General features: G+C 42.8%; 1 protein-coding gene across 6 annotated transcripts in view; it reads left to right on the top strand.

The window, feature by feature from the left end:
* Positions 1-14,116, top strand: part of OSBPL3 (oxysterol binding protein like 3) — a 175,579-nt gene extending 161,463 nt beyond the window's left edge. For 5 of the 6 annotated variants that reach the window (XM_029930393.1, XM_029930381.1, XM_029930388.1 and 2 more), the window contains 5 exons: positions 379-523; positions 3,238-3,382; positions 6,620-6,746; positions 8,691-8,813; positions 10,402-10,760. In XM_029930393.1, the coding sequence (XP_029786253.1) occupies positions 379-523; positions 3,238-3,382; positions 6,620-6,746; positions 8,691-8,813; positions 10,402-10,498 (637 nt within the window). In that variant the 3' untranslated portion in view covers positions 10,499-10,760. Of the gene's footprint in view, positions 1-378; positions 524-3,237; positions 3,383-6,619; positions 6,747-8,690; positions 8,814-10,401; positions 10,761-10,967 lie in introns of those variants that run through there. The other variant, XR_003905087.1, reaches the window with a different exon arrangement.
* Positions 14,117-14,656: the final 540 nt, after the last annotated feature.

Below are 14,656 nucleotides of genomic sequence, written 5' to 3'. Positions count from 1 at the left end.
TCCCCCACCTTCCCCATTGCCTCTTTCCTTTTCTAGTTTGGTGACTTTACACAAGTCCCTCTGGCTCTCAGTTTTCTCCTCTGTCAAAGGAGAGAGCAGGTTGTTGGAGGCGATCACCAGCTTCCAGTGAAGTCCCTGGAGGCTTCCAGCTGGCCGCCCCTGACTGCTGTCGCCCTCTGTGACACACACGCCTCCTGGGGGAATGGAAGTCAGAACCCCCAGCACGACTTAGGGGCTCAGTGTTGGTTCTGGAGAGGAAGGAAGGAAGGAAGGAAGGAGTACTTCATTATGTGACCTTTTTTTTTAATAGCAGTATTTGTTTGCATTTGCTGCTGGCTCTTCTGGGAATTGTTATTGCTACCGTTTCCTCCTTTTTAGCTTTGGAGATCATTTCGAGTGGAACAAAGTGACCTCTTGCATCCATAACATCTTAAGCGGGCAGAGATGGATTGAGCACTACGGGGAGATTGTCATCAAGAACCTGAGCGACGACTCCTGCTACTGCAAAGTGAATTTCATAAAGGTAACCCCTCGGCAGGGCCGCGGCGCACAGGGCATCCCGGGGGGCTTTCGCCTTCACGTCTGTGCCTTCGGCCAAGCACTGCCAGGGGCTCCTTGGTGTTCCCCTCCCGACCCCTCTCACCAGGACCAGGGTCGTGGCCCCTTCCAGCCCCCCTCCTTCCACGCTCACCCCCCTGTGGTCCGTCCTCAGTGCAGTAGCCAGAGGGCCTCGTAAAACATAATTCATCATGTTACCATATGCTAAGTGGAATAAGCCAGACAAAGGACAGATATTGCGTGACTCCGCTTTTGAGGGACCTAGAACCGTCAGATTCAGAGACAAAAAGTAGAATGGTGACGCCCGGGCCTGGGGGTTGGGGGTGGCAGTTACTTTCAAGGATACACAGGTTCAGTTTGGCAAGATGAAAAGACTCTAGAACTATAAAAGGATGATGGCTGCACGAGATCGTGAATGCGCTTCGTGTCCCTGAATTGTACACTTAGAAATGGTCCCAATGGTACATTTTGTTATTTTTTACTAGAATTAAAAAAAAAAAAAGTCCTCCAACAACTTCCGTCTTTTCCAGAGTAAAAGCCTCCGGACCGTGGCCCCCAAGGCCCTGTGCACTGCCCACCCCCTTATGTCACACATGTGCGCACACACACACCTACACATAGCTGGCCGCACATATATGAACATGCACATAGCTGCCTGTCCATGCATGTGCACATGCCCGCACACACACAACACACTCATTCCTCTCCAGCCTCAGCGCCCACCAGCCCTTCCTCCCCTCCTGACCACACTGGCCTTTCTCTCTCTCCGTTTCCTCCTGGTCGGGACCCCTCTTCCCAGATCCTTCTGTCATCAGCCCTGTCTGGTGAGTCGCTCTCTGTCATACCCTGTTTTCTTCAAAGTTTTTATACCCATCTATAGTGGCGTGCTCACTGTTGGTTTGCTTGTGTATCTTCGTCTTCTGCTCCCCACACCCGACTCACCATCCCTGACGCTGGAAAAGCAAATGCCTGGTCTAATCTTGCTCCCTGCTGTGGGCTGATGTCTGGAAAAGCTCATGAACATTCATAGGGTAAATGAGCAGATTGGCCAAAGGCAAAAGCTTGGAACAGCCTACCTACCTTTCCAAGTGCCTTGATTCCCTAGGATTCCTCTTGCCCTTAGAACTCTCATGTACTTAACACGGTCTTAAAGGAATATTTGCATTTAATTAAGATCAAAATCATAAGCCAGGAAATTAGGCTCTAATTGTGGCATTTCACCCACCACCTGTAGCCTGTGGGGAACATTATGGAGAGATGACTGGGGGTCTTTATCATATCCTGTAAGTCAGCCTGGAATGTGGGTGATAAAAAGCTAGTGATGTTTCACGTAAAATAAAATCACTCTGCCTTGAAAACTTCATGTAGGCTCTCTGCAAAAAGAAGGAGAAGGGAATATGGTGCAGGGAGATGTACCCCTGAGCCAGTTGTCAGCGTCTTCCCCCAAGAAATGTGCTTGAATCTCGTTTCTCCCATCTACCGGGTACTCGCACACCTCGGGCCAGAGAACAGATTTCTGTGGCTACAGGAGTTGAAGGGGCTGGGACACTGAATGTACATCTGGTGTTGAAGGAGAATCTGAAAGCAGATGTGGCCCTGCCCAGTGAGCATGACCCTTCCTCTGTGACATCCCCTTACATCGCAGCATTGGATCTGTCAGCAAATATCTGTAATAGAAAATACACTTAAGAGCCTGGGCAGTGTCTGTCGCCGCTCTTCTCCATTTTTACCTGAATAGAGACCTCAGGTTTACATTTCTGATTCCGCTCTGTGATGCTGCTCTACTCTGTCCTTTCCTCCCATCTTCCCCACGGACACAGAAGGGGGAAACAAAACCACCAGAATATGGCCCGAAAATGCCATTCAACTTTATTAGTTTCCAATTATGGATTCTGTTTTGGCTGAAAATAGCACTAGGAGTTGTGATTTATAAAGTAATGCCTTCTGTTCTTTTGTAGAGAGTTTTTAGAGCAGCCACGTATTGGGAGATTTAAAAAAAAAAAAAAAGACATCAACTCTTGGGAGTTAGACCACCCTCTGCTGGCCACCTTATAGTACTGCATAAAACCCTCAAGGTTGAGCAGAGCTGAGCTACTCTCAGACCAAAACCATTCCAGGGTGTAAATGAGGGTTGCCTAAGGTTCCAGTGGATTGGATGAACAAATCTAGTTTGGGGGAGAAATAATAGGGGAACCAGAAAATTGGTTGCTTTATTACGACCAATTTTAAGAAGCCTCCATTGTTGGTTTACAAAAAAGTCTAGTTCCCATCTAGAAAAATTAAAAAAAAAATACAAGTTACGTCTCTCTTAGATTGCCGCAGTCAGAGCCACAGTGACTTTAGGGAGTAGCTATTTCAGAGGAGGGGCTTAGAGGCCAACCGCATTACTTGGCCAAAGTGTGAGACCTGAGCCTTTCCATCTGGTGTTGTATGTAGCAAAAGTAGGGGGGAAACCCATATCTTTCACAAATGTTGGCTGTGGAGTTGCACACTGTGAATAAAGAATTAGCTGTTAATTTCTTTAAAGTAATTAGAGGTATGATTTTCTTAAAAAGGCAGAACCCAGAACCAGCAAATGAATTCTCGTGGGTTTTTATCTCTTTCCTTTGCTTTTCCTCTTAATGCCTGTAATAAGTTGACCCCAAAATACTAAACAGATAACTCCTATTTGAATCCCAGGCCAAATACTGGAGCACTAATGCCCGTGAGATTGAAGGTACGGTGTTTGACAAGAGCGGAAAAGCCGTGCATCGGCTCTTCGGAAAATGGCACGAAAGCATCTACTGTGGCGGCTCCTCCTCCTCCACTTGTGTCTGGAGAGCAAGTTAGTGTCCGGGCGGGGGCGTGGCCAGGGGAGCTGCCGGCGGCTGGCAGCAGAGTCCGTCTGACGTCTCTAGCCTCCAGCTGCTTTGAACTCCACTCAAGCCACCAGCCTGGCCTGTCTCTCGTTCAGTAATCCTCATCCCAGCCTCGTCCCCGTGCTTACCAACAGTACCTCAGTTGGTCTGCTAGGTCCTGGCTTCTTAGTCCTGGAACAAAGCCATCGGTCACTTAATCCATGGTCGCTCTCCGAGGAACTCTTGCAGGCCACACACATCACTCCTGTGCCTCTCCTGGGCACTAAGGAGTGTCGGTGAAGTACAGGAAATCGTTCTAGAGTAAGAATGAATAGAGGAAATGGTTAGTAGGCAAGAAGAGTGACCTGGGGCTTCTACAAAAATCAGGGATCTCCCAGATTCACCCAGTACCGTTAACCACTTTGCTATCTCTTGTAATTCTAGAAAAACACTGAGCCGTTGAAGTAGCTGTGGGGAGAAATGGCTAGGGAAGCCTAACCTTCATAACATGTCCTCCAAAACATTTTAAGACTTTTGTCCGTATTCTAAGTCTTGGTCATGTTATAAAACCATCGTTCTGAGATGCCACCATGAGAATGCTTTGGGCTGATCAAAGCAAAACAAAATAAAACGAAGCCATTCTAATAGTGACTTAAGTCATCAGGACGTGTGCTGTTCCGTAACAAGGAAGGGGTCGGGTGGGCCCTTGTTTGTTAATACAGGCAACTTACTTGTGTCAAGAGCGCAGACCATTGAGGACATATTCTGTCACTCCCAGTGTAGCTGTGATGTTTTCCCTCATGGATGTCAAACATTTATCATGATTTAATATCATATCACTAAGCAGGGGAGAGGGGAGGACAAAAGAGCTTTCCGTTCTTGGGCCTGTCTTTTTTCAAGAATGAAATACTAGGATCCTCCAGCAAATGTGTCATTAAGTTTTTGTCATCCTCAAGTGGGTCCACATTCATCCTTGACCTAGTCATGGGCAACTGGATAGGTAGGAGAGATTCAGATGGGCTTAGATTCAGCCCCTAGGGAGGACACAATGCCACATGGGCAAAGCCGTTTCCCATTAGCAAGTAAGAAAGGGAAATGACTGTAGGTAAGCAACCAACAATGTCTCTTTCACTGGGTAACAGCCATATGTTGTCCCCTGTTACGGAGGCAGCCATGAAGCCACAATGAATTGGCACCAGTGGCTACCTTCCTAGCTTCAGAAGTTCAGAAAGACACTCACTGTCCTTTGCTCAAAGCATAGATCAGAGATGAGAACCGCCATCCCCTCTGGATGTTGAAGTAGCACCTTGACAAAGCACACATGTGAGCTGTTATGCTTGTAATTGTTGCTCGTTGACTTTGTTTCTGCCTTGACCATGAGTGTCCCTGGTCTGTCTTCAGGAAGAACCACTGTCTTTACTCCAGTGGTTGGAAGACTGGGCTGGATTTTGCAAGGCCCAGTAGGAAGCTTATGAGTAGGATAGACGAAGGATTAGACTTAAAATTGGACAGGAAGGACTCCTGAAGCTTTAGAAACTGGGTCTGCAAGAGCAGCTCCACCTAAGGCTAGGAGTGGATGTTATCAGCCTACATTTGATTTACCTGATATGTCAACTCAGTGTTTTAAGCTTGATTTATAGCTGGGATTCAAGTTAGGGCAATACACTTACATCAGTCTGCTTGGGCTGCTGTAACAATTACCACAGACTAGGTGGTTTAAGCAGAAATGTGTTTTCTTACAGTTCTAGGGCTGGGAAAGCAAAGATGAAGGTGCTGGCAAGTTCTGGTTCTGGTGAGAGCCTCGTCTTAGCTTGCACACAGCCGCCACATCAGGGCCGCACCTTGCGACCTCATTCAACCTTAATTACTTCCTTAGGCTGCTTCTCCACATGGCAATACCAGGGGCAGGGCTTCAACATACACATTTTGGAAAGACACAGATATTCAGCTCATAACACTGCTGCTGCCCCCACCAAGCCACACCTTCTTACATCAAAATATAGTTACTGCCTCCCAACCGCCCCCAAGGTCTTCACTCATTCCAGCTTCAACTCTAAAGAGTAAAATGCATAGTCTTCGCTAAATATCATCTAAATGAGGTATGGGTGAGACTGGAAGTATAATTTATCTTCTCCAGCTGTGAACCCATGAAACCAAACTGTGCTTCTAAAATACAATGGCAGGACACTTGGAGGATAGACATTCCCACTCCAAAAAGGAGAAATAAGAAAGAAAAAAGGAGCGATGAGTCCCAGGTGAGGCCAAAACCAAGTAAAGCACATGCCATTGGATCCTAAGACAGCAGGTGATGGTTTTGGCTTGGTGCCCTGCCCTCCTTGGATCCACCAGGGCAGTGGCCCTGCTCCCAAGGCCCAAGGCTTTGGGTGGTGGCAGCCTGGCGGGACGAAACTGTGGCAGGGGCCCCACCCTTTGAAGGGTGCAGCCGCCCCCACCAGGCTTGTGTACTCTGGACCTGTGGCGGCAGTGGTAGCCCTGATGATCTCTGATTCACCTTCCACTCATTCTTTCCTTTCCTGGAGGGATAACACAGGTTTGCAGCTGGGTAACTTGATGCTCCCGTCCTGTAAACTGCCAGTAGTCCAACAGCCTTGCTTCACTCGGTCCCTTTACATCCGCCCAGCTGCGCTCCTGCCGGTCTCATCCCATGTCTATTCCTGGCTTCCGCTGAGTTAGTCTTAAATTTAAATGTGTAAGATTTGGAGGGACAAGACTTGATAAAGAGAAGGGCAGGAATGGAAGAAAAGGAGAACATTGACCACTTGCTATGGGTTCAACACTATTTTAGGTACCAGACAGAGTTCCAGGAGGATTTGACATTTCTTCAATGAAAAATGGATTCTCCAGAGTAAGAGGCTTGCTAGTCAGGAAAACATGGACCCAGAGTTCTTTTTAACATGTCTATTTTTGTCACAAATTATTTTTATAGCTTCCACAGTGTGAAAACTTCATGGCATTACATAAATTCCCTATCTGACCACATAAAAGAGGTCTTATGCTTGTACATAGAAGAAAACTTATAGAGAAAAAGATTTATAGAGGAACATTGAATACCTGTTTGTTAGCCAGGATGTTTTAATAGAAATGGAAGAATTTCGAGCAGAGAGAGAAGAAGTAATAGCTGGTCTGAGATGAAAAAGGTGAAGGAATTAAAATGTAATGTAAATGAAAGGGAAGTTAGAAATGAATGATTTCTTCTCTTTTAGATCCCATGCCAAAAGGCTATGAGCAATATTATGGCTTCACCCAGTTTGCCCTAGAATTAAACGAAATGGACCCACTTTCCAAGTCTTTATTACCACCTACTGACACTCGATTTAGACCAGACCAAAGGTAAGGACTTTCTTAAGATCTTTTATCTCCAGAGATGTAAAACTCTGTATAAAAAGTCTTATTAATGAGTCCCAGGCCATCAGAGGAGCTCGAGAGAGACAATGTCATGAGGAGTAGAGGTCTAGGAGGACGAAAACAATCAAGTCGTGGAAGGAACGGAGACCAGCTTAATTCTGTGTGTGGCCTGGCCTTTATTCTTCAGTAAAGCCTTATTTCTATGGAAATATCCCTCAAAGGTGTTTATTTTTAAGAGTTTTCCTGCCTACAACAATATAGAACTCACTGTATAATTGAAAGAATGAAAAAGACCCAAGTCCCTTACACCTCAGATTTAAATTATTTTGGTGCACAGAAACCTAACTTCTTATTCTAGGATTGCTGGCAGCAAGCTGTGTATGTTTTCTTAGTCTCAGTTTCCTATTCGGTAAAATGGAAATAATTATTTCTGCTCTTGGGCCTAATGAAGACTCAAAACCCAAGGGGCACCTGGGTGACTCAGTCAGTTGAGCGTCTGACTTCAGCTCAGGTCATGATCTCACGGTTCGTGGGTTTGAGTTTGGGGCTCTGTGCTGACAGCTCAGAACCTGGAGCCTGCTTTGGATTCTGTGTCTCCCTCTCTCTCTGTCCCTTACCAACTCAAAACCCAGAGGGAAAAAGAAAAATTATATATTTGACTTTATTTAAAAAAATAAAAACCTTCTTCTTGGCAAAGTAAAAAAATATTTTTTACCCAGAGTCAAGAAGATAAATGACAAACTGGGAAATCTATATTTGCAACTCATTTCATGAATTGATTCCAGAAATCAAGATTAACTCATTAAAAAAATAGACATAGGAAAATGAACTGTTCACAAAGTAGGAAATGCAGCTATCCCTTAAATACAGGAAAAGATGCTTAGTCTCACTGAAAGGAATGCATATTTTCAAAAATTTTTTAAATGTTTATTTTGGGGGGAGAAATAGCAAGCAGGGGAGGGGCAGAGAGAGAGAGAAAAGGGAGGGAGAGTCCCAAGCAGGCTCTGCACCATCAGCATGGAGCCTGATGTGGGGCTTGAACTCATGAACTATGAGATCAAGACCTGAGCTGAAGTCAAGAGTTGGATGCTTAACCAACTGAGCCACCCAGGTGCCCCAAGAAATGCATTTAAAACTTTTTAAAAATGTTTTTTATTTATTTTTGAGAGAGAGACAGAGACAGTGCAAGCAGGGGAGGGGCAGAGAGAGAGGGAGACACAGAATGTGAAGCAGGCTCCAGGCTCTGAGCTGTCTGCACAGAGCCCGACGGAGGACTCGAACTCATGAACCGTGAGATTATGACCTCAGCTGACGCCGGACATTTAACTGACTGAGCCACCCAGACGCCCCAAGAAATGCATATTTTTAAAAACCATGTTGACCTACTAATTCTTAACCTATCAGGTAGCAAGATTCAAAACTTGGATATACTCTGAGGCGACAGGCAAAAGGCGTGATGAGGAGACAGGTGGGATCAGAAACAGAGATGAAAGGGACAAATTCCTTGTTATAATCTGACTCTTTGAGCCACATATATGTCACCACTTCAAAAAATAATATCTTGGGGCATCTGGGTGGCTCAGTCAGTTGACCATCTGATTTTGGCTCAGGTCATGATCTCCTGGTTCATGAGTTTGAGCCACACACCGGGTTCACCACTGTCAGCGCAGAGCCTACTTTGGATCCTCTGTCCCCCTCTCTCCCTGCCCTCCCCCACTTGCTCTTGGTCCCTCTCTCAAAAATAATTATTTAAAATAATAATGATAATTTCTTCCCTAACTACCTCAAAATACTGTTTTAAAGGTTGAAGGGGGTTCTTATCTATAGGGAAGCGTTTTGAATACCTAGTCCCAGATACATAATCCTAGAAGTAATGATTACAGCACTCTTGGAATTTGTGTTGCTTTATGTTTTCCCTTAATGCCTCAGGTTCCTAGAAGAAGGGAACTTGGAAGAAGCCGAAATACAAAAGCAGAGGATTGAACAGCTACAGAGAGAAAGGCGGTGGGTCTTGGAAGAAAATAACGTGGAACACCAGCCGCGGTTTTTCAGGTGTGTGCGCACATCGTGTGAGGCGTTGGTGGGTAGGTTCTGGTGACACGGAGGCTTCCGCTATGAAGCAAGTGAACAGGGCGGTCCCCTCCCCCAATGAGAGCCTTCTTGGTGTTTTTCTTACATCAGAGTGCAGAAACCTCTCCTGGAAAATGGATATTCCAAGTGGTCAAATCTTTTTTTTTTTTTTTAATTAAAAAAAGGGTTTTTTTTTTTTGAGAGAGAGTGCAAGTTGGGGACAGGTGCAGAGAGAGAGGGAGAGAGAGAGCGAATCTCAAGCAGACTTTACGCTCAGCACAGAGCCCAATGCTGGGCTCCATCTTATGACCCTGGGATCGTGGCCTTAGCCGAAATCAAGAGTTGGGTGCTCAACGGACTGAGCCACCCAGGTGCCCCGCAAGTGGTCTAATTCTGGAATTGCAGAAATTACAAGACACTTCTATTAGGATTTGGAACATTTACTATTAACTTTATAATAATTTTACATTAAAGGCTTGTTAAAAATAGACTTTAAGATCTAGAAGGGGCCTCAGAGATCATTAGCCCCTTACCCCTTCTTTTATATTAACTGACAATGGGCATGGTGGTACTCTAATAAAAAGGGATTAAGATTAAAGGCAATCTAGTTACAAGATAAATACGTCACAGAGATAAAAAACACAACATAGGGAATATAGTCCATTATATTGTAATGATGTCCGGGCACAGTGACTACACTTATCATGGTGACCACTGACGTAATGCTGTGTACAGAATTGCTGAATAATGGATTGTACACCTCAAACAATTACAACATTTTATGTTAATTATGCTTCAATTTTTTAAAAAATAGTATTACAAAGATAGGTAGAAGCCTGCATTTGACCCTTGGGCTGTAGCTCACTGACCTTACTCTGACAACAGAAAATGATCTCCAATACATATTGTTATGTCAAAAACTCAAGAGGTAGGACACCATACAATGCTGTCACTGTGTAAAAACTGGGAAAGGAGTGGAGTACGTATGTGCAGGCATGCATGTGTGAACATGCATGACGTGTCTCTGAAAGAATGAAGCTTATCAGATCATCATTGCCTCTGAAGAAAGGACTGGAAATCTGGGAGACAGGAATAGGAAGAAACTTTTTAGCTATCTACCTTTTTGTACCTTTTGAGTTTTTATCTATTTAATATATTTTCTATTCAAAGAATGGTGAACCCAGGCTATTCTCTCCTGACTCTTAATGTCTTCCAATTTAACTTATCACTTCATTGAACAACCGAGTTGATTTGTAGCTTTTACATAGTCACACCCAAGGTGTGGCTGTCATCTTAGCCATGTTTTATATATGGCAAACTCTTCCCTTATCCATGCTTCTGTCAAACGTACCATTTTTCTTCTAAGTTTGAGAAGTCAAAGTCAGAAGTGACAAGATGGCCTCCGGGCTTCCTCTCCCCTCACGGTTCCCATATGAGACTGTCAGGGACCTTGTTTGCCTCCAAGAATGATAGCCTGGCCCAGGGTTGGGAGGGAGCAAGGAGGGAAAGGGAAGGAGAGAATACAAGGATGTGTTCAGTAGCCGTCAAGAAATTCTTTTCTCCCTCGCAGGAAATCCAGTGATGACTCTTGGGTGAGCAATGGCACCTACTTGGAACTTAGAAAAGACTTTGGTTTCTCCAAACTGGACCATCCTGTCTTGTGGTGAGAAGGGAAGGAACAATGACCCACCTGTACTTCTCCCGTGCTTGCTTTCTGAAGCCACAACCTGTGTCTATATATTTAAAAGAAATTACCTAGAATGATCCCCTGTGCTTAGCTTAGCATTGTAAGTATTTAAGTATGTCTTTTCTTCAGTAGTTTCCTTTATAATTTCAAATGTTATCACGATTGTTTATATGAATGTAGAATATCTTGATATTTCATTTTATATATAAGCTATTTAATAAAAAGGAAAGATTGAATGTTAACGTGTGGGTTAAAAAAGAAGCTTTAACACTAATTTTCCAAAGGTTCGGAAAATTCAAATTAAATTTATGCCTTATAAAATTACCCAGGAGAAAAAAATTGTATCTCTCCCAGGTGCATTAAGAAATAAGAATACCCGGGGTTAGCCACTCATGCGTAAGCTACCCAAGTTTAATTTGGTAGCTCAGATATCTTTTTGCCTCTGACAGCTCTTGGATTGCTCATCCAGAACAATTCTGCTGGTGCTGGAGACAAAGGAAGACTGGCATTTGCATTTCGGTGGTTGGGAGGGTGGTGGGAGATGAGTGGAGTGTATGTTTTTATATAACATAAATACGGCACCTTCCTGGAGAGGAAGAGCATTTGAGCTCATCCATCGCTGGAGTTTTATTGCCTTATGTGCAAAACTGTACCTGTCACTCAGAAATTGTCATTAATCTGAGATATGCCCATTAATTAAACGCTATAATGGCATCCCAGAGACACAGCAGGAGATTTCTCTTGAGAACTGAATTCTTGACAAGTTAAGAAACTATTTTCTGCTTCCCCGCCAGCCCCACGCCTAGATTCCCCGCCCCCTACTCCTCCTGTATTTCTGTGGAGGATGGAGTGTTCCAGGTTAGCTGAGAACATGCAGTGCATTCCACACAGCAGTTTGGCTTTCTAAAAGTTGAGCAAAATAACTGATTGTTTTCAAGAACTCAGCAAGTTTTTTTTTTTAAATACTGTTTTGGTAATTTCTACCTCTTAATAACACCGTATTTTAGATCTTGTATAAAAAGTTTGACCATCTGCCTTATAGACAAATGTAGAGAATTGATGTTCTTCCTTTGTGTTGTGTCCTGATGAAGCTTTGTCTTCTTATCTCTTTCCTACACTTTCTTCTTACTCATTTCACTCTTTTGTGAGTTTTGCAGCAGTCTTGAATAATATAGATTATAACTACTGAAAGGGGAAACTTTGTCTTTTTAAAGTACAAAAATAGAATTTGTGCAGTAGTTGAAGTGTGTTACCCAAGCAGTTCCAACTTCTGCCCAGATTACATTAAAACCAAAGCCTGATTTTTAAGCCTTTTACTCTATTGTCCATAACAGTCCTATGGAATATCAAGTATAATGGTGTGTTACACAGCTGTCTCCAGAAAACACAGATATTTAGATAAGTTCAGAGCATGTAGAATTCTGTGAATAAAAAGTAGAATAAATAACAGGGAAAAAAGAACACATGATTTTTTTCAGTTCACACCAAATAACCAACTAGTCAGACAGCATGGCACTTTCAAAATGGAGTTATTGAAAGTGAGTTGTAGCCTTTTGGAATCTGCAGGTGATTAGCATTTTAAAACAATAAATGACTCCTTAAATATTACATTCATTCATTCCATTTTATCAAGAAGTCAAGATGAAGACAATGTGAATATCATTTCCATTTCTAAGCAGGTAAAGGACAGAATCAGATACTTTGGTGCGTGTTCTGTTCTTTTCTCTTCACGCATGAATCCAAATTCTGCTCACAGAGAGGAAGAAGCAGGCTATAGATTTAAGGATACTCCAGGGGAAAACAAATTTAGTTTTTACAATGTGAAGGAAAATGGAGAATTTTAGCCAAATCGACTACTAAATAGGCCTCTTCCAGAGGCCGACTCAAAAAAGAAACAACAACAAAAGCAAGATGTGCAGCCTGAATGGGTGTAGCTTCATCATACAGTATTTGGAAATTTTTAAATTGTCCCAGTACTGTTATTTCCATTGATCTTATGTTTTATATTGGAGTCACAAGGAAAAATGGACCAAATACCACCTTTGCAGTCATCTTATTTGAGCTGGAAGTGGGGGTGAATTAGAATATGGTAGAGAACTGCATGCAAATTTAAGAAGCTACTAGTCAGTACCAGCATCTATAAAGGGCTTTTGTGAAATTTAAACAGCTTAGTCATACATACTGTTATAATCTTAAAACCACCTTGAGGGGGAAATGGCTTCTTTTTTCCTTCACTCTCTATCCTCAAAAGCACTTTCCCATGTCATTTGCAGCTCAAGGGCATTTTATATTTTTAAGATAAAGAAAACACACGTGGCATTCTTTAGGAAGAATTGAGGTAGAATTTGACTTTCTGAACTTTGAAAATCCTAATTAAATCATTCCAGTCACCACGTCATCTATGATGCTCCATTTTATTCCTGACTATTCTATCCCACATTTATGGCGAATTACACAGATACTCTTGGGAATGGGACTTTGCACCAGGCGATCCATTCAGGACGAAACCAGCAATCTCTAGGGTAGCCAGAGAGCACGTGGCTTCCCTCTACAGGCCCCAACCCGTGGTCTGGTATTTCCTGGAGTCAAATGTAACAGGCAAAATCACAGGAGGGCTCTCCATGCGGTTCGCCTCCCAGAAGTCAGGCTGGTTCTGGTACTGAATTAAACGGAGTTCACTTTAGGACAACGGTCCAGTTATCTATCAAGTAAGTACCCAAATAGCCCACAGTCGTTGTGTGCTTCCCATGGGACTCTCTGGAAGTGAAAAACATACACACTCAAAAAATCTTGTCTGTTTATTTCATATGAGCTGCTGCCTTTCTCATATTCTATTTTTCATTACTTCCAGTAAATCATTTTCTTGAGCTTCAAGTATTTTTCCTTATCTGTATTTTCCAGATACATGATGAGCGGTCTTATTCTACTATTAACAGTGTCAACCCTAAAAGAAAAATCTTAAAGGTTTTATTTGGCTGTTGAGTTTTATTGTAGGCCTACTAACATATTCTAGAAGTTCTTTCATGCCCTCAAACTATTGTAGAATTTTTTCAGACCTTTTTTTTTTTAAGTTATGAGTAGGAGCAATCAATTTGTTCTTATGATGTTAACAGTTCCAATGTATTGGCATAATTTATTTGAATGTCTTTAATTTTGATATTAACATCAACATAAATCTATTTTTGCTACCAGATGATAGCTATTTTCATGCGCTCAACTTCCCTCTGCATGTATGAATCTGTTACTTGGTGTTAGTCTTTATTTTCCTGTGTGGGAAATATGTATCACATAAGTATGTATAAATCATGACAGAAAATGCAAACCACTTTCTGGGTCTTCTATTTGGGTTATGCAATGATAAAAAGTCGCTAATTTGTTTTACTCTTGATGGTTTTATCTTCCTCTGTTACCCTCAGAGGATGCTTTTTTTTTTTTAAGAGTGTCTGTAACTCTTCTGTCTAGTTGTGTATAATATTACTTTCTGTTTAAATCCCACCTTCCCACCCATACCTCATTATCCACACAAAGCTCCTACTAATTTGTTCATCCCCCTCATGTAGCTAATTGACTGGGAATAAACAACATGGAAAAAGGCCAACTTTGTCTTTGTTTTTCCAGGTTACTGGGTATTAGCAGCTGCTGAAAGGGACAGAGTAAGACTGTAAACTAGGTTCTTTTGAGGAAGAAACACACCACGTTACCTAAAGTGATAAAGATTTGAAATAAGAATACCCTGGGACACAAAGTAGGAACCCATAAAGTTGCCATACTTTTGGTCCCAACATTTTCAAGATGTACTATAAATGGAGGTCCCCCAGTCCTCAGGATGAGGGATTTCTGTGTTTACCTCTGCACACTGTGGAAATAGGATTTTCTGGGTGCCCTAACATGAAGAAGGAAAATGCTGATTGCTTATACCAATTTAATGGCCCTTCTGAGTGACGGACTCCTCTCCTCTTCCGTATCCACACTGTGTCCTTTGCAATGCTAGGAACATTCTTAGCCTTCACTAAAGGCCCATCTGATTCACTGACATGATAAATATATTACACGAGGCACTGGATCGCCCAGTTATGTACATAAACTCACATCTCTGTATCCCTAAAAATACTTAAAGAGACAACCAAAGGCAATCTAG

This window comes from Suricata suricatta, chromosome 2, assembly GCF_006229205.1.
Source record: "Suricata suricatta isolate VVHF042 chromosome 2, meerkat_22Aug2017_6uvM2_HiC, whole genome shotgun sequence".
NCBI classification, from domain to species: domain Eukaryota; kingdom Metazoa; phylum Chordata; class Mammalia; order Carnivora; family Herpestidae; genus Suricata; species Suricata suricatta.
The sequence above is the reverse complement of the archived record's forward strand: the minus strand, read 5'-3'. Positions and strand labels throughout refer to the sequence as shown.